Source organism: Aphelocoma coerulescens, chromosome 2 (genome assembly GCF_041296385.1).
Source record: "Aphelocoma coerulescens isolate FSJ_1873_10779 chromosome 2, UR_Acoe_1.0, whole genome shotgun sequence".
Taxonomy (NCBI): domain Eukaryota; kingdom Metazoa; phylum Chordata; class Aves; order Passeriformes; family Corvidae; genus Aphelocoma; species Aphelocoma coerulescens.
Window position 1 is genome coordinate 101,504,129 of NC_091015.1, and position 20,042 is coordinate 101,524,170.

Genomic DNA, 20,042 nt, shown 5'->3' on the forward strand with positions numbered 1-20,042 from the left:
TTTATGGATTGTACATTTTTTGAATTGGCAGGTGAAAAGTTTTGGTGTTGGTGCTGGAAAAAGAATATGTTGTAAAGGTTTTTTTTCTTAGGAAAGAGCACTGTTACACAGGTAAGTGCAGAACATTAACTGAAGATGTGGCATTAAAGGTGACCATCCCTCTGAAAGGCTGGGGACGTTCCTTCGACAGAGTGTTGTGTAGGATATTCTGCCTTCTTCCAGAATCCCTCAGATGCCTCCTTCTGCATGTCAGCTGCTTTTTAGTTCCCTCGTCTTCCTGCTCTCTGTGAAGAATTGCAATCCAGCTGCTCTAGGACAATGTTCAGACACTCTGGAAGTCCTCGTTGCTGTAATAAAAGATCCTAAATCTGTTTATATTTGACACAATCCTTCACCATCCTCTGGCTCTTTAAAGCATGGGTTTGAGCACTCCTGTGTGAGCATGAGAGAACAGCGTTGCTTGCAGAGGATACAAGGCAGAAACAGTGGTTCCGTTATTGTGATGAAATCAAAGGAATTTGAGTTATTGCTGTGAAAAAAGGATGAAAGTCAAGTTTATAGTTGCAGTTGTGGTGCAGCTGGATATGAAGGCTTTGCTGCTGTGCATGCCAAGGCCCACATTTATTGGTCATTAATTTACTGCCTGGTCCAGGAGCTTTCACTGCGTATCTGAGACAACAGCTGGACCTGCTAAGAAGTAACTCACTGAAATTTAGCATAGCTCAGCAGTGAGGCAATGGCCACTTCACAACAAAACAGCTGAGTGATTGCTGCAACAAAAACTGAAAGTAAACTGGAAGTAAATGTGCTTCTGGAAACAAGCAGTCTGCAGGTGGAAGAGTTTGAAGAGAGCTGGTGGATTGTGAGAACAGTGGCGGCGGCTGTTTGCAGTCATGCACCCCGACAGCCCTGTGCTGAGGTCGCCCGAGCTGTCCAGCTGCTGAAAAAATGCCTCTTGTGCTCATCACAGGTTTATGTTTCTCAGACACCTCTCCTCTAAGCTTACGCAATCAGAACAAAATCCTCAGCTGCAGTGGCTGGTGTTTGTGTCACTGGATGCTGCTTCCCCCTTGTGGCTGATGGCTCTTCCAGCCGGCAGCTGCAGCCGCATCCTCTGTTCCCATGAGCTCCGCTGGAGCACATCTCCTAATGCTACACAGAGGTAGCTGCCCATCAGAGCTCTCTGGCCCAAACACCTCCGCACGTAATAGCAAGAAAGGTGAGCAAAAACGTAGTGTTCGGTGATCAAACCAGGATGAACTTGTCTCCACTGAAGTGGGTGCTGCGGCAGACCCCTGTGCAAAGGCGGCAGGCAGCAACCCATTAGCAACCCATTAGCACCTCATTGTATTCTACAGCACTGGAAAAGAAAACTGTGACAAACTCGATTAAAGAACACTGTTCATTGTTTAATGAACACGGCAAGAAACAATCTACAGCTGTCAACGTGTTCTGCTGCCTGCTGGAGAAGAGTGTTGTGAGACAGTTCCCAAGCAGTAGCACTTCACTGACTAAGAAATTTAGGAGGATGCTGACCATTATAGAATGGCTTGGGTTGGAAGGGACCTTTAAAACTCATCTAGTCCAACCCACCTGCAATGAGCAAGGACGTCTCCAAACAGACCAGGTTGTTTGGAGCCCCATCCAACCTGACCTTGAATGTTTCCAGGGATGGAACACCTACCACCTCTCTGGGCAACCTGTGCCAGTGTTTCACCACCTTTGTTGTAAAAAATTTCTTCCTTATATCTAGTCTAAACCAATGCTCTTTTAGTTTAAAACCATTATCCCTTGTCCCATCACAACAGGCCCTCCTAAAAGTTTACCCCTGTTCATAATAAGCCCTCTTGAAGTACTGAAAGGCTACAGTAAGGTTTCCCCAAGTTGTTTCTTCTCCAGGCTGAACAACCCTGACTCTCTCAGCCTGTCTTCATGGAAGAAGCACTCCAGCCCTCTGATCATGAGATCAGACAATTTGGTGCTGTCCACAGAAGCATTTCTACACCTATGCTCCTTACCTGTATTCCCCCTCAAAATTATTCCAAAGGTGAGATGTACACAAAGATGAAAGCAATATTTTGGTGATCTTTGGTATATAGTGAAATATTAAAGACAGCACATCTCCCTCCCTGGTGTCAACAAGAAGAACAAAACAACAAAGCATGCTGCCACTGGAGCTGATATTACTTCAGTGAAATGTTTATATATAAACTGAAGTAAATATTAGGCAAACTGCCAGTGGAGACAAACATAAAGATTGTGCCTCTTTCTGGGAGATAAAAAGGCAAAGAGGCCACACAGGCATCAGTGTCAGCTCAGTTCTGGATAACTACACCAGACATGTTGTTCATAGCTTGTTCTCTTTACTTTTTCTGTGGCAAAGGACACTGCTGCTTCCACAATAAACATGAACTGAAAGTTTCTAGGCATGTCAGATTGCTGAAAGAAACTCCTTGACACCATAAAACCACTCCAGAATGGGATGCACGTGGAAGTCACTGTGTGTGACATCCTACCTCCATTGTGTTCCCAGTAGACTGGGACAGTTCCAACAACAGCTCAGTGCTGTCTTGTTTCTCCCTTGCAGTGATACTTGTTGGCACAGAACTTCTGTCCCATCTGGAGAAGTTTACAATCTCACAGGAAGAAGTTTAGGCTCCAAAGTTTATTGGACATCTCCAAAGTCTTTAAGGTATCCCTACTTGAACTGCTGTGTGCTGGTGGCAGCAGCTTTCAAGCACTCACATAGGAAATTAAATCATGCCGGCTGAGGAGCTGTGAGAGCTGTGCCTTTTGGTTACTTATCAGGTAGAGTTTGAGAACAACGGAGCATAAAACTTAGATCAAGTTAAAGATCTACAGATCATTTATTGGCAAGGTAAACTGCATAACCACCTGCGATTGTTTATTACCCTTAAAACTAAGCAACTCTGAAATATTTTGCCTGCATATCTCCCTTTCTAATATGATCATTATTGTCCCCTAGGCTGCAGATTTTGAGTCTGCTCTTGACCCTGGGGCTCCCTTTTTGCACATCTGGTCAAGGATGTTATCCATTGGCAGCTAGTCAAAGGATTTTGTGTTTTCTCCACCAATTTTAAAGGATGGGCTATCAGAAAGACTATTTCGTTTAGCCTCTCAATTTTCTTCTTCTTCTTCTTCTTCTTCTGCTTCTGCTGCTTCTTCTTCTGCTTCTTCTGCTTCTCCTTCTCCTTCTTCACCATCTTTACATTTCCATCTTTTCCTGGTTTAGGCTCATTACACAAGCAAGAATGATTGTGTTGCTGGATATGATGCTTTGACTACAAAGTAGAAGCTGACTGGAAAGAAAACAGGATTAAGGCTGGTAAGATATTGCTATAGAATTACTAGAGTAAGAGATTTCACACCAGTATCTGCTGCAGTACTAAAAAGGGTCAGAAAATAATGTAGTTAATCCTAATAGCCTGGTATATTGCAAAGAACAATGAAAATATCTGGAGAGTTACAGATTTGTCCTATGTCATACCAGGCATAACAGAATCCCAATGAAAGAATCATATTGCATTTCATGCCTGAAACTATTGGTTGCAACCTGAAACCTAGTTGTAAACAATGTATATTGCCAGTGGTCTCTACTTTTCTCAACGGCTTTATATGAAAGGGATTGGTTTTTAGAAGAACAGTTCCCTGTCCTGTTGTGCTTCTTCCTATTTGTCCTCCCCTTCATAGGATCCAGATAAAGAAACTTCCCCTGATGCAGTCTCCTCCAGCCCGTGATGGAGGGCAGAAGAATCATAGAATCAGAGAATATCTTGAGTTGGAAGGGACCCAGAAGGATCATCAGTTCCAACTCCCTGCTTCTCACAGGAGCATAGCTGTGCATAACTTTATGTAGCTGTAAAAGCCTTTGGTTTGCTTTTAAATGATCTCAGATGTTTTATTGTGACAATAAATAGGAACTGTTAATACACTGTTATGAAACTGTGCAGAGCAACTTGGTCTGAAAGCTGTTGCACAAGGAATCTGCTGAACCTTTTATGACCCAAGGCTTCAAACTTCAGGTTGTGGCACTGGATTCTCAGTCTTTTGCTTCATTTATTTTTGTTGCTAAATACAGTGATCCGTCTTTTTTAGGATGATTCAAAACCCACGGTTGGTGTTTCACCACTTCCCTGAGCAGCCTCTTCCAAAGCCTAGCCACCCTTTCCAGGAAGAAATTTTCCCTAATATCCAATCCAAACCTCTCCTGGAGCAACATGAGTCCATTTCCTCTGGGTGCTGTCACTTGTTACCCGGGAGAAGAGACCAACCCCCACCTCATTACAACCCTCTTTCAGTCCTTCTCCCTATGGGATATCTTCCTGAAGGGCTGGAATTAAGCTGTGCTGGCCCAGGAGTGCAGGCACACTGGCACAGAGAGGGCAGAGCAGGGGCAGCTGCCCAGTGGTCGGTTTGATGGAGCTGTCAGGCTGCACCTGAGCTGCAGGGGAGGACAGCTTGTCTCCCAGCTGGGAACATTCCTGTGGAGCCAGGCTACCACCGCATCCTGAGGGCCCATAGCCAGGAGTCCCTTGGCCCAGGTGGTACTGCACCATGACCAGACCTGGCCCCGCAAAAGGAAACGAGTGGCTCCGTCCTTCCTGTGGCCTTGATTTACATCCCAGATAACCTTCTGCTGCCATTTCTTTTCTTTATTGCCACCCCCTCTCATACTTTTTCATAACATCCTCATCCTGTGAGATGAAAGCAATGCTCATGTAACAAAAGGAGTATGCCCACATTCTTCCACAGATGCCTATGTGTGTATGTTCCAGTAAAATACAGAAGTTTTATAAAGGGGGTATTTCCTTTTTAACTGTGTTTTTGTAAAATTGTGTGTTACTTACAGACAAGTTAGCTTACTTCTTTATATAGCCCTCTTTAACTTTTGAAAAAATAGTACATTAAAAAATGGGGGTAGGAGACAAAAAGACAAATGTGTCATTAGACATGTCCTAACACAAGTAATCCAATCTAAATGTAAGATTCATTTTCTCCTGCATTTATAACTAGCAGTGTGCAATACATTTCTTGTGTAGCAGCCTATATTGTGAAAGGATGGATTTCAAAGAGGTTTATTAGCCCTAATAAACCTGTGGGACCTGCCAAACATAAGCCTCGCATCAGTTGAAGGAGGAAGCACAGGAAAGGGCTCCGATGAGCAAACAAGTGACTGTGACTATAGGAGGGCAGCCCCGCCTTGCTTGTTCCAGTCCACAGGGTGGCAATATAGACAACACCTCCAAGCACCTGGGGATCGTATTGGAGCTGGTGTCACTGCCACTGTCGGTGCTTCAGAAAAAGGCACAGTGCCTTCAAAGGTCATTAGCCACGCTATTACCCTGATAAAGACATTTGAGCTGGATGCCAGACCAGCGTATTTGCTTCTTCAAATATTTAACAGCTGATAGATAACTAACAACCACTGGCACCTTGCATTACCAGAGCAAGATAAAATTCTTCAAAAAGAGGATTTGCTCAATAGAAGGCAGTCAGGACTGTATTTTTGGATCCTGATAGAAGCTGCTTGCACATGAAACTTAGAAGAGAGAAATTTTCAGTAACCAGTTGCCACGTGACTACAACTAGATGTATTAATTGAACTAAATAGGAGATGTAATATGAACAGGGTGGTGCAGTCGACACAACAGAAGGAAGGGATGCCATCCATGGGGACCTGGACAAGCTTGAGAAGTGGGCACATGAGAACATGATGGGGTTCAACTAGTTGAAGTGAAAGGTGCTGCACCTGGGTTAGGGCAATCCCAAGCACACATAGAGGCTGGGTGGTTAATGGACTGAGAGTACCCCTGCAGAGAAGGACTGTCAGGATGTTGGTGGACAAAAAGCTGGATGTGAGCCAACAGTGTGCGTTTTCAGCCCAGGAAATGAATCAACCAACTTCTGCATCAAAAAAAGCGTGACCAGCAGGTTAAGGGAGGTGATTCTCCCCTGTACTCTGCACTCGTGAGTCACCACCTGGAGTACTGCATCCTGCTCTGGGGCCCTCTGCACAAGGAAGATGTGGACCAGTTGAAGCAAGTCCAGAGGTGTCCACAAAGATGATCAGAGAGTTGGAGCACCTCTCCTATGAGGACAAGCTGAGAGAGTTGGAGCTGTTCAGCTTGGAGAAGAGTAGGCTCCAGGGAGACCTTAGAACACCTTCCAGTACCTAAAGGGACTACAAAGAAGCCAGAAAGGAACTTCTGACAGGGCATGCAGTGATAAGACAAGGGGCAATGGCTTCAAAATTAAAATGAGTAGGTTTAGATTAGATAATAGGAAGAAATTCTTCACTATGAGGGCAGTGAGGCACTGGGACAGGTTGCACAGAGAAGTTGTGGATGACCCATCCACAAGCTGGGTAGGGGCTTTGAGCAGCTTGGTCTAGTGGAAGGTCTCTTTGACAATGGCTGGGAGGTTGGAACTAGATGACGCTTAAGGTCCCTTCCAAAGCATTCTATGATGACTCTGGGAACAAAGAACTAGGTAAAAATCAAATTATGATAGTAAGCTCTGCTTGAAAGCAGAAATGGTGGTCTAAGGGGAGGTTACTAAGGCAGTTCCTGAAGGATCAGTTCAGGAACAGTGTTTTGTCATTCTTCCACTAATGACTAAGGACAAGAAATAGTAGCATGGTAATGAAATACTCCTGACACATTGTCAGAAGGATTGTGAATGCTGTAAAAGTATCATTCAGGAAGAGCTGTGCAGCTCAATGCACTGGAGTAGCAGAAACTGAGTGAAATTGAACATATGCTTTTGACAACTTAGAAAAGGAAGTTCTGCCACAAGCTAGGAAATTCTTAGCTGGAATCAGTAAAGGAGAAGAAAGTTGCTGATCCAATGGTTAATCAGGAGATAGCACATCCACAGTCCTGACAGGGTCATGAGAAAGGCAAGCGCTATCACTAGGCAAATTGAGAGATATTTCAGGTCACATTAGGGAAATATTAATACCTACTACAAGGCCCAGGGAAAATCCACATGGGCTACTGTATACAGTTGTCCACGTGAAGGATGAAGATTTTTTTTTTGGTAACTTTTCTATCCAAAGATATTGAACAGCCTTTGGAATCAACTTTGAGTAAGCGTGATAAGATTGCAAAGGGATGCTATGATGTGTTCACCTCTTTTTCCAGGGGCTGGACTTTCAAGATGTCTCCCAGTTCTTTTCTTTGACCACCCTGTATCACTGCATGCAACGAGCCTGTAGCTGACAACATTCATTATGACATATACAGTGTTGGATTTTATATATAGTTTTCAGTGACAAGTGACTTACCTTTTGAAAACAATGAGTTTCAAAGGGAACAGTTTTTTTATGGTTGTGCTGAAATAACGAGGGTAGGAGTAGTATCTGCAATATTTGTTAACCAGTGTATCTTTTTTTATTTTTGACCACTATATCTAGGGTCACTGAAAAGGTGAAGGGACCTTTGATTTCAAGCCCATTTATAAGAAAGATGTTATGTTCTTCAGACCTTGTTCTGTACTGATTAGAGGCATCAGGATAAGCAGATTTTGCTTATGACTTTAAAGGTCAGATTTTATAATCCCTCTCATTCTCCATCCTTTTGGTCAGAACATTTAGCAGAGTATAATCTATTACAGAGAAACATTTATTGTGAAACATACAATTTTGTTAGCATACGTAATGGGAAACTGAATGTGATGGTGAGTCACAGTCAGTTTATCTCCCTGATAAAAAATGATACTAAATATCTATATTTAGTCTGAGGCCAGTGGAATCCTACTATTCCTCATTTGCTAGGGCTATATTTGTATTTAAGTGAGTTTAAACAGGGGAGTGGCAAGGGGTGTTACATATCCTTATAGGCGATTAGGGTTTATAGCCAAATTATCTCCTGAATTACATTAGCTGAAATCAATGTATCCTACTGGATAAACAGACTGTTCTGTAAAACCTGGGCAGATAAAGCATTAATAAGTGTCAGAGCTGACTTGGTCAATCGAATGATTTGCTGACGCTTCTTTTTACCACAAGCCTGCACTTACAAGTCCAGTGCCAAAGGTTCAGTATATATAGCTGAAGACAGCAAATAGATGCTCTCTTTTTGAGCAGGGTTCTGACAAGCTGCCTGTTTCATTATTCCTCACTGGCAACCCTTTCAGTCAGGAAATTTAAAACATGGTAAAGCTGAAGCTGCCCAATCCTGGCCTGGAGGACAGGATACCTTCCCATGCTGAACTTGAGGTCCTTGAGAAAGAAGAGGCAGACTCCAGACCAAAATGGGACAACAAGGCTCAATATATGCTGACATGTGTAGGGTTTTGTGTGGGCTTAGGAAATGTCTGGAGGTTCCCGTATCTCTGTCAGAGCCATGGAGGAGGTATGTCTTTAATACATCTTAACTAACTTTGGGTATAAACCAGGTTTAATCTCTCTTTTGGTAAACAAATGATGGAATATGTTTAGAAGTGGTCAGTTCCCGTGAGAACAATTATGTTCTTTCTAGAAGACTGCATAACAGAGAAGGTAATTTCACAGGTCATGAACACCCACTGAAGTCACATTAGTGATGGAAGAAAAGGAAGGGTCTGTTTTTATTTCAGGACACAGGATTGAACAAATGAGTCTTCCAGAGTCTTCCACTGATGACATAGTTTATTTCTTCCATCTGAGCCCTATGTTGCTTTACATACATACATATATGTAGTGTGTATTTAAAATATTAATAAACTACTTGGGACTATGATTCTGATCATGATCCCAAATGATCTTTTTATTATAGGTTTTTCATTGGGCTTGGACTGATCCACGTATCACCTGCAGAGTCAGTGTTTGTGTAACTTGTGCAAGGAGTAACAGTGTGAAAGAAGTTAAATTTTTTTTATCAGTTGGTGTTATTACGTCATTTAAAATCCAAGTGTATGTTATTTACTGTATAATTTATGGTACTCCTTAGGGTTTAGGTAAGGAATGGCCATGTTAAAAATTATGTTTTCTTTTACTGTTTGTTTTGAAAAGTAATTTTGAGCTGAACCATTGCTTAAATATTATACAACAACACACATTTTTAATTTTCTTACAGACTTTTCTGTCTGCTATCTGGTTATTGTCCATGTTTCACTCTGGGATATGTATAAAATGCATTTGTTCCTTTGTAATGTTTGATCTTGAAACAAAAATTTTGGCTTAAGGAACAATATTTCAAAGTAATTTTCCTTACATGTGCATGGTGAGATGCTTAAAAATTGCTGTCCTGGTTAGAGTAGGGACAAATGAGGGCTCTGTGGGGTGTTGCTCACCGAGACTCGGGGACATGTAACAGCAGGTGGCTCAGTTGCAGCAAGAGATGCTTTTACCATTAAGATTTCTCTAACATGGGCTGATGTTTAGAGTTTGCAGTGCAAACTGGAGGTCATTTGCAGCAGAGTCAGCTCTTGTAGCAAAAAAGTTACGCACACACAGAGTCAGAAGCCCTTTGCTGTATTTGGCAATTTTAATTTGAAAAAAGTGGATGCATATCTCCAAAATTGATGGCACTCATTGGCTTCTCAGGTTCTTCTACTTAGTTTTAGAAAGTGGACATGCTCTGTTTTCCAGGATGGATTTATAGGCACTTCCCTGCTTTTTGGTATTTTTTCCCTTGTGTTCTAGTCATGTGAAATGCAGCTGAAAAGCAAGCACCCAACAAATGCAAAGAACTTGGTATGGATCACGGTTTTATGACTGATGTCAGTGAAGACCTACAAATTTCTTGTGTGTGTGTCAGTCCTCTGGCAGCAATTATTTTTCTTTCTCATCATCCTGTAACTTGTCCTTTCTCAGGATACACTGTCAGGAACTCTGACAACTGTTAACCCTGGCTTCTTTTTTCCCTAGGACTCTCTCACTCAAATTTTAGGCAGAAATTGAAAGAGAGCACATAGCAAAGGAATGATAAGTTAATACACAGATATGTGTCCTTCTAACCAGACTTGGTACCTTGTCTAATAATCCTTTTGCACAGCACCAAATGCTGGGACTCTTACCAATGAACACAAGTAGTCAGTGATGCCTTCCTGTAACTTCTTAGAAAGGACTCCCTAATTTCATCACACATAAGGATGGAGAGCTATTGTGCAATCCCTCCTCCTCCTCCTCTGCTGCACAGTGCATTTCAGCCTCTTGTGGTAGGTCTAAATCCAACTCCTGTCACCACTGTCCTCCTCCCATTACAGTTTCTGTTCCCAAACTTCTCCCTTAAATCAGAAAAAATAAAAGACTGCCTGCTCTTCTGCTCTTCAGTGGGTGCCTTTGAATTTGAACATGTGATTACTTGTATTGTAAAAGCAGATCTTGAAGTTCTTATTTCTGAAGATATTTTGGTGTTGAGACAATTTCTCTAGTTCCCGTTCAGCCACATTCACAGCATACCAAGCACCCAGTGGAGGCAGCACTGCAACATCTTGGATTGCAGCTGTCAGATTGCAGAAGGAAACTCCCTGACACCATAAAACCACTCCAGAACAGGATGCTTGAGGAAGTCACTGTGTATGACATCCTACCTCTGTTGTGCTCCCTCTATCCATTTACACCTACATCCAGTTGGAAATGGGTATTTACTAGACATTTTGGGCAAGTTTTGCCTTAGTCTTTGCCCCTCAACATGGTGGCCAAGATGATTCGTTCATCTTTGCATTTGTGTGGTCCACTCAGGGTCACAGATGTGCCTCTACAACAGAGTAGGGTAAAACTGAAACATTATGCAGATTTTTCCAGATCATCCACTAGAAAGCAAACACCACTCTCATGAGCTCACTGAGGAAACTCCATTCTTCCCCAATAGTTGCAGTGCCTCTACCCTGGGTGGTGTATGTCCTCATACTTTGTGTCTTCAAGATATGTCTTCACTGAATCCTGGGTGCAGAGCAGCAGGAATCCCTGCTCCTGCTCTCCCACTGGAAACAGGGATTATGTTCCTCCTCAGATTGTTCCCAGAGTGATTATTTTAGAGTCCTAAAGCTCACATTGGATGTGATGGTGGATTATGGTCGTGCATTAAGGGATTTTAAAAAAAGCCAACCAGCTATTTGCTGCGCAGAAAATATCTGCGGTGGATGTGAAAAAGTCCTGTGTGACCACAGATCAGATATTAGCTATGGGCAGAAACAAGGTTGCATGGATTGTCTCCTGAAAATTCTTTCTAATTTCTAAGGATTTGCTTTGCTATCTTAACTTCTTTCCTTCTGAATATGAGTTGTATGGATGAATGTTTGGATCATTTTGGATGGGTGAGGTCTGGTAGCAGTGGTGTAGAGAGTATTTCAGCCAAGGACAGCCCTGAATGAAGCTGGATGTCCACTTACTCTGTGGACCGGTGCTTGCACATTTTACATCCCTTGTGAAACATAAATGGACTACAGTGAAGTATAAAATTTACCCTTGTGTGGTACTTGGACTTCAAAGAAGGGAGATTTTTTTCTCTGAAAATTGTCTGTAGTGAAGGTAGTTAGGAACACTGAGTTTATAAGTAACATTTATTTTCAGAGGTTGAACTTAAATCTGGAATTATTTGAGAGCTGCTTCTTCCTAAATACAACACTGTGATAATATTTTAACACTGAGATACCCTAATACACTGAAAGAAATTGGTGGTTACATAATTTACTTACTTTTGTTGTGATAGATTATGAGTTTATATTATTAAAAATTGAATACTTACCCCAGTGAAATTTGTAGGGCAAAGCACATTTTATCCTTTAATGTCTTAAAAGTTGTCAAATCCATCATTACCAAAGGCAAAATAGAGTTCAATATGCACACAATGTAAAAGGTGTGGTGTTTGCCTCTTTCACCAGCTTAATGAGATGGAAATTTCCTTTCATTTGATAGCTGCCTCTGACGTTGCTCATAGCTTTTGTTTAATCTATATTGAGCAACATGTCATTTAATCAACTGTTAAACATTTTCATTTTATCCCTGATGACCATTATAAAAAAGAGGATGCATATTTAATGTTCAAACCATTGATTTAAAAGAAGTCTCTAACTCTACAGCTCGCATATGGAAACCTTGCCACTGCATGAAGGAGAACTTTTTTATCTCTGTGCATGCCACACTGAAAGAAGTGACAGTAATGACATCAGCAATTCCTCACTTAGCAGTTGATGAAATGACATGATGCTACAGTTGAGGTCTAAGATCATGTTAGTATAGTAAAACACCTCCATCTGAAGTCTGCCTGCCTTCCCTTCGTGAGGAATAATGTGCAAGCAAAAATGATTTTTTTCAATTTGACACAAGAAGCTCTTAGATTAAAGAGAGAATAACAGCTATACAGATGTTCAAACCAAATATTATTTATTTTGCAATACATTATTGGAACAGGATGAGAATCTAATATCTCAGCTGTAAGGTTTACAGACTGCAATATCAATCATTGTTTGTGTGCATCTATACAGGGTCTATTTTCACATCATTGGTTCATTTGTTAGGATCATAAAATTGTGACTGCTTAAAAAGTATTGGTTTATCTTTTTGTGTCCCATGTGAACCTGGAAGTGTTCCAAAGGTGTGTGGGTGTGGTACCTGGGGACATGGTGTTGTGGTGAACACTGTGGTTAGTGTTTGGACTCCATGATCTTAGAGGTCTTTTCCAACCATAATGACTCTATGATCCTATACAGCAGCTTTTCCAAGTCAAATTACTATTTTTCCATTGTGTCTTCTTTCAGAAAGGTTGGGGGAAAATTGAGAGGAAGGGAAAATACAGCAGAGGTGGATTTCTGAGCTGGCTGCTAGAATTGAACCCTAGAAACCAAAGAACCCAAGAAAGAGAAAAGAAGTGTAATATATAATTGAGAGCTGTAATTTTATTTCTCTTGAAAATATAACAATATTCCTACAGCTAAATGTTGGTAGTTTCAAATACATAAAATGCTATTCAAAATGCTGAACCCTTTGTGGCACACATTAGGATGAATGACTAATCACTGAAAAGTGATTAGTGCACCATAAAAGATATTTTTTATTGAAGCCAGTTGCCAAAGGTAGCTGTACAGACATGGTATTCTCAGACTTCTATAAAGCATGTCATTTAGCCACACACAAAACCCCTTCTTACTAAAAAATTATCAATTTTTGAAATCAGCATGGTTCACCTTGCTTGCAATAAAAACTAGCTACTACTGTAAAAATGCAGACTGCCAAACTGAAAAGGTTCTAGAGGAAAGCCAGAAGAAAAACTGACTTGGGACATACTTTTTATTAGTCAAAGACTGAAAGACTCATTATGATTTGTTATTCGTAGATGTTTGCTAAACCTCCAACTTTGCTGACTATTCCTCTGTTTCTTCTGTGCCAGTCTATCCCTTCAGGAAAAGAACTATATGGACATCATCTTCAAGAAGAAGAGTATCTCATTTGTTTTCTTCCTCACTTCTCACATCTCAACTATATCCCCTCCTCAGGAGACCGATCAGTCCTTGCAAGAACATCCTTGTGGAGCAGCTCCATGATAGATCCAGGAGCCTCAGGCTGGTGCTGTCTCACTTTGGAGAACAGTGGTTATTTTGTAATGCCAGTGTCTTGGGGTGACGTTATGATGTGTATCCCATATCGCTGCCTATGCCCAAAATTAATTTTTGTGCCTTTCTGTGCCTCTAAACTGAGCCTGAGAGGGGGAAGGAAAAAACTGAGCAAAACTTTTTCAGGGCAGTTTGCAGCTTGTTCAAGGTCACACAGAGATAGCAGGTTTTTTTTTTCAGCTGCGGGAGGAGAGCGAGGAAGCACCCGGCTTGCTGCTTTCCAGTCAGCTTTTGACCAGTTGTTTCAGCTTCTTGTTCTCCGGAGAGAGAGAGACTGAGAGTTGGACTTTGTTTTTCCTTCTCTGGAATTCCAGATTTTCTCCCTTTTATACTGGACTGTTTTTTCAACCTCAGAGCACATCGGGAGGACTTTCCACCGGGCACAGAGGGCCTGGCCCTGGCCCAAGCCCCAGCGCCGAGGAGACCAAAGGGAGGACTCTTAACACTTTCCCAGGTTTTTTTTTCCTCCACAGTGAAACATTTTATTATTTAGCCTTATTTTCCTTTTCCCGTGTGTTTGGTAAATAAATAGTTTTATCTTCTTCACTTTCCTTCGAGGAAAATTTATTTTTTCCCGAACCTGGGGGGGAAGGGGTAGCTGTGCCTTCTCTCAGAGGATATATTTCTAAATTTGGCCAAACCGGAACAAATTTAGTGGCGCCCAACTGCGTGGCTCGAAGGAAAGTGAAAAAACTGTGCTAATTACATTTTGGTTTGAATTTGTTTATTCTGTGTTGGGGTAAAGTAATCACCATGGTGGTTGAGTTCATAATGTCTCTCTGGCTTGATGTACTCATGTCTTTTTGGTCCTTAGGCTTCATTGAGGTACTGGTTTTTTTTTGGTCCCTAGGGTTGTTTGCCTATCCACAACTTGCTCAAATCTTGTCCCTGATATGTAAATTTTACAGAGCAGGGAGACGAATCAGGATTTCTATCTTGCTGTGCTCGGTGATAATGATTTACAAGAAGTTGACAGAGGTACGGGCAGCTGTTCGGAGTGTGTATGATAAATGGTTTCTCCGTCCTAACCCCAGTCCTAGCTTCAGTAGCCTGTTTTGGGAATTTATTAGTAATTGCACCCAGATTGTTAGAGGAGGAGGAGACGAGGTTTCCCTTCCCTTTAAATTTGGTAGGTTATCTTTTGAGAATGTTCAGTTTCCCCTGGATGTTAAAGACATCATCTTCGTGGTATTGTATCTCCTAAGCTTCCTCCATATGTCTCGCAGCTTGTCTAGAATGAGAGCTCAGATTTCCAGGGTGACTGCTGAGACACCTGACCCAGAGGTGGAACATCCTGAGTGGTGTGGGGAATGGGAGGATATGGGCCAAATCTTGAAGAAATTCTCTGACCCAATGGTTTGCAAGTTTCCCCCTGAACAAGTTCAGAAACCAGCTGAGGTGGCGAAATATCTGAAAGAGAAATATAATGACAATTCCAATGAGAACAAGCTCCTTGCAATATGTTGGGCTTTGGCATATGCCTATCGCACACTGCAGCATGTAATGGTAGAGAGACAGGAAGATAAATCAGCAAAGCCTGCAGATACCCCAGTCACTCAGGCTGCAGATAAACCAGACAGCAAGCCCAAACCAGATGGAGAGTCTAAGCCACTTACAGTGGCTCCTGTCACGAGGAAGAAGCACACCACCAAAACTGATCGCCCAGTGAAAGATGATGATGATGCAGGGGAAGAGACCTCAAAAGATGCAGGGGAAGGAACCTCAAAACCACCATCTGACTCAGGCACAGAAACCATTACTGAGTCCATGTCCATAAAGGACCTTCACAGCCTAAGAAAGGATTACACCCGACGGTCCGATGAATCCATAATAAGTTGGATGGTCCGTATTTGGGATGCGGCAGGTGATGATGTGATGCTGGACGGTGCTGAAGCGAGGCATTTGGGATCCCTGTCACATGATCCAGTGATCGACCAAGCGATGAAAAGGGGGGCTGATTCTACCAGTGTCTGGAGACGAGTTTTAACAGGCGTGGCTGAAAGATATATGTGTGGAGATGATCTCTACATGCAGCAAACCCCATGGAAGACCATAGAGCAAGGGATCCAACGCCTGAGAGAACTAGGGGTGGTAGAGGTTGTCTTTGCAAATGACCCAGGATTGAGGAGTCCAGACCGGGCCAGAGTTATTCCATACATGTGGCGAAAACTCATACACCTTGGGCCACCAGAATACGCTTCTGCTTTAGCAATAATGAAACCGGACTATGGTGCGAATGAGACTGTGAAGGATATGGCAGTGAAGCTCCGAGCATATGCAGACTCTGTGCATGGCCCAACACATGCAAGAATCGCAGCTGTGGAAACACGTATGCAGAAAATGGAAGATAAGATGGAGAAGAATCACCAGGAGATTAAAGAGTGCCTTCTCCGCGGACGTTCCCCAGAGAGAAGGCACATCCCACGAAGTGAGCTGTGGAATTTCCTGTGTGACAGTGGGGAGAACATGAGGAAGTGGGGTGGACAACCCACTTCTGCTCTGGCAGCACGAGTGAGTGAATTGAAGGAGCGCAAGTCTCAGAAAGGAGGATCTACCAAAAAGGAAGTAGCTCCAGTTGCCTGTAGCCAAACTGCTGGAAATGATGGAAAAGACGATGGCATGTCCAATTCCCATGAAGGAACCTCTAAGACACAGGCCCAGGGAAAGAAGGATAACCAGGCATAGAGGGGCCCTGCCTCTAGCCAGGTAGAGGTCAGGGAAAACCGCGTTTTTTGGACTGTGTGGATTCGTTGGCCTGGTACATCAGAACCACAAAAATATGATGCCTTGGTTGACACTGGTGCGCAGTGTACAATAATTCCATCGCAGCATGTGGGGGTAGAATCTGTTTCTATTTCTGGTGTAACGGGTGGATCACAAAATTTGACCTTGGTGGAAGCTGAGGTGAGCCTGACTGGAACTGAGTGGAAGAAGCATCTCATTGTGACTGGCCCAGAGGCCCCGTGCATTTTGGGCATAGACTTCCTCCGGAACGGGTATTTTAGAGACCCAAAGGGACTCAAGTGGGCTTTTGGAATAGCTGCTGTGGAGACAGAGGGCAGTAAGCAATTGAACACTTTGCCTGGGCTATCAGAAAACCCGTCTGCAGTCGGCCTTCTGAAGGTGGAAGAACAAAAAGTACCAATTGCTACCTCGACAGTGCATCGCCGACAGTACCGGACAACTCGAGATGCTGTGATTCCCATCCACAAGATGATCCGTGAGCTGGAGAGCCAAGGGGTGGTCAGCAAGACCCACTCACCCTTCAATAGTCCCATTTGGCCTGTGCGCAAATCTGAAGGAGAATGGAGATTGACTGTGGACTATCGTGCCTTGAATGAAGTGACTCCACCACTGAGCGCTGCTGTGCCGGACATGTTGGAGCTCCAGTATGAGCTAGAGTCCAAAGCAGCGAAGTGGTATGCTACTATTGACATTGCCAATGCATTTTTCTCCATTCCTCTGGCAGCAGAGTGCAGGCCTCAGTTTGCTTTCACCTGGAGGGGTGTGCAGTATACCTGGAACCGACTGCCCCAGGGGTGGAAGCACAGTCCCACCATCTGCCATGGACTAATCCAGATTGCACTAGAAAAGGGTGAGGCTCCAGAACATTTGCAGTACATTGATGACATCATTGTGTGGGGGAACACTGCAGCAGAAGTGTTTGATAAAGGAGAGAAAGTTATCCGGATTCTCCTGGAAGCTGGTTTCGCCATCAAGAAGAGCAAAGTCAAGGGACCTGCCCGAGAGATCCAGTTCCTGGGAGTGAAGTGGCAAGATGGACGGCGTCAGATTCCCGCTGAGGTCATCAATAAGATCACTGCAATGTCTCCACCAACCAACAAGAAGGAAACACAAGCTTTCCTAGGTGCCATAGGCTTTTGGAGGATGCACATTCCTGAGTACAGCCAGATTGTGAGCCCTCTCTACCTGGTTACCCGCAAGAAGAACGATTTCCATTGGGGCCCCGAACAGCAACAAGCTTTTGCCCAAATCAAGCAGGAAATCGCTCACGCCGTAGCCCTTGGCCCAGTCAGGACAGGACCCGAAGTGAAGAACGTGCTCTACTCTGCAGCCGGGAACAATGGCCTGTCCTGGAGCCTTTGGCAGAAGGTGTCTGGTGAGACTCGAGGTCGACCACTGGGATTTTGGAGCCGAAACTACAGAGGGTCTGAAGCCAACTACACTCCAACAGAGAAGGAAATCTTGGCAGCCTATGAAGGAATCAAAGCTGCCTCAGAGGTAATTGGCACTGAGGCACAACTCCTCCTGGCACCCCGACTACCAGTGCTGGGGTGGATGTTCAAAGCAGAGGTTCCCTCTACCCACCACGCCACCAATGCCACATGGAGCAAATGGATTGCTCTCATCACACAGCGCGCCTGTATCGGAAAATTGAATCGCCCTGGGATTTTGGAAATAATCACAAACTGGCCAGAAGGTGAAAACTTTGGTCTCGCTGATGAAGAAGAACAAGTGACACGCGCTGAAGAAGCTCCACCGTACAACCAACTGCCATCAGAAGACACACGCTACGCTCTTTTCACCGACGGTTCTTGTCGCATCGTAGGGATGAAACGAAAGTGGAAAGCAGCCGTATGGAGTCCCACACGACGGGTTGCCGAAGCTACTGAAGGAGAAGGTGGATCAAGCCAACTCGCTGAACTCAAAGCTGTTCAACTAGCCCTGGACATTGCTGAAAGGGAGAAGTGGCCAAAGCTCTACCTCTACACTGATTCATGGATGGTAGCCAATGCTCTGTGGGGATGGTTAGAAAAGTGGGAAAAAGCTAATTGGCAACGTAGGGGAAAACCAATCTGGGCTGCTGAAGAGTGGAAAAACATTGCTGCCCGAGTAAGAAAGCTGGTTGTGAAAGTCCGCCATGTAGATGCTCATGTCCCCAAGAGTAGGGCTAATGAAGAACACCAAAACAACAGGCAGGTAGATCAGGCTGCAAAGATAGAAGTGTCACAGGTAGACTTGGACTGGAAACACAAGGGAGAGTTGTTCCTAGCTCGATGGGCCCATGATGCCTCAGGCCATCAGGGCAGAGATGCCACCTATAAGTGGGCACGAGATCGAGGGGTGGATCTGACCATGGACAGTATCTCCCAGGTGATCCATGACTGTGAGACATGCGCTGCGATCAAGCAGGCCAAGCGGGTGAAGCCCCTGTGGTATGGTGGGCGGTGGTCCAAATACAAGTATGGGGAGGCCTGGCAGATTGATTACATCACACTGCCTCAAACCCGCCAAGGCAAGCGCCATGTGCTCACAATGGTAGAAGCCACCACTGGATGGCTGGAGACCTACCCTGTGCCTCACGCTACGGCCCGGAACACCATCCTGGGCCTCGAAAAGCAAGTCCTTTGGAGGCATGGTACCCCTGAGAGAATTGAATCTGACAATGGGACTCATTTTAAGAACAGCCTTATTAACACCTGGGCTAGAGAACATGGCATTGAGTGGGTGTACCACATCCCTTACCATGCACCAGCTGCAGGCAAAGTGGAACGGTGCAATGGATTGTTGAAAACCACTTTGAAGGCACTAGGTGGGGGAACTTTCAAAAATTGGGAACAGCATCTAGCAAAGGCCACCTGGTTAGTTAACACCCGAGGTTCCACCAATAGAGCTGGTCCAGCCCAATCTGAATCCCTGAATACAACAGATGGAGATAAGGTCCCAGTAGTGCATGTCAGAGGTCTGTTAGGAAAGCCTGTGTGGATAAATTCTGCCTCGAGTGCAGACAAACCCACCCGTGGGGTGGTCTTTGCTCAGGGACCTGGTTGCACATGGTGGGTAATGCAGAAAGATGGAACAACACGTTGTGTACCACAGGGAGATCTGATTGTTGTGTGAAATGCTTGTATACCCCTGCTTGCTGATTGTCACTGTCACTGTTCATATATAGCTGTGTATATATATATATGTATTAATGTGTGTGTAGAATTAGAATATCTTAGTTTGGGCATTGAGCCAACAATATGGGATAAGGGGTGGAATGTCTTGGGGTGACGTTATGATGTGTATCCCATATCGCTGCCTATGCCCAAAATTAATTTTTGTGCCTTTCTGTGCCTCTAAACTGAGCCTGAGAGGGGGAAGGAAAAAACTGAGCAAAACTTTTTCAGGGCAGTTTGCAGCTTGTTCAAGGTCACACAGAGATAGCAGGTTTTTTTTTTCAGCTGCGGGAGGAGAGCGAGGAAGCACCCGGCTTGCTGCTTTCCAGTCAGCTTTTGACCAGTTGTTTCAGCTTCTTGTTCTCCGGAGAGAGAGAGACTGAGAGTTGGACTTTGTTTTTCCTTCTCTGGAATTCCAGATTTTCTCCCTTTTATACTGGACTGTTTTTTCAACCTCAGAGCACATCGGGAGGACTTTCCACCGGGCACAGAGGGCCTGGCCCTGGCCCAAGCCCCAGCGCCGAGGAGACCAAAGGGAGGACTCTTAACACTTTCCCAGGTTTTTTTTTCCTCCACAGTGAA

At 43.9% G+C, this 20,042-nt stretch overlaps 1 protein-coding gene across 1 annotated transcript in view; it reads left to right on the top strand.

Annotated features, from left to right (window-relative positions):
- Window positions 1-8,109: 8,109 nt before the first annotated feature.
- The window catches only part of LOC138104892 (sodium-dependent neutral amino acid transporter B(0)AT1-like), a 30,513-nt gene continuing 18,580 nt past the window's right edge, over window positions 8,110-20,042 (top strand). Inside the window, exon 1 of the mRNA XM_069004205.1 lies at window positions 8,110-8,375. Coding sequence (XP_068860306.1) covers window positions 8,174-8,375 — 202 coding nt within the window. The 5' untranslated portion in view covers window positions 8,110-8,173. The remainder of the gene's footprint in view (window positions 8,376-20,042) is intronic.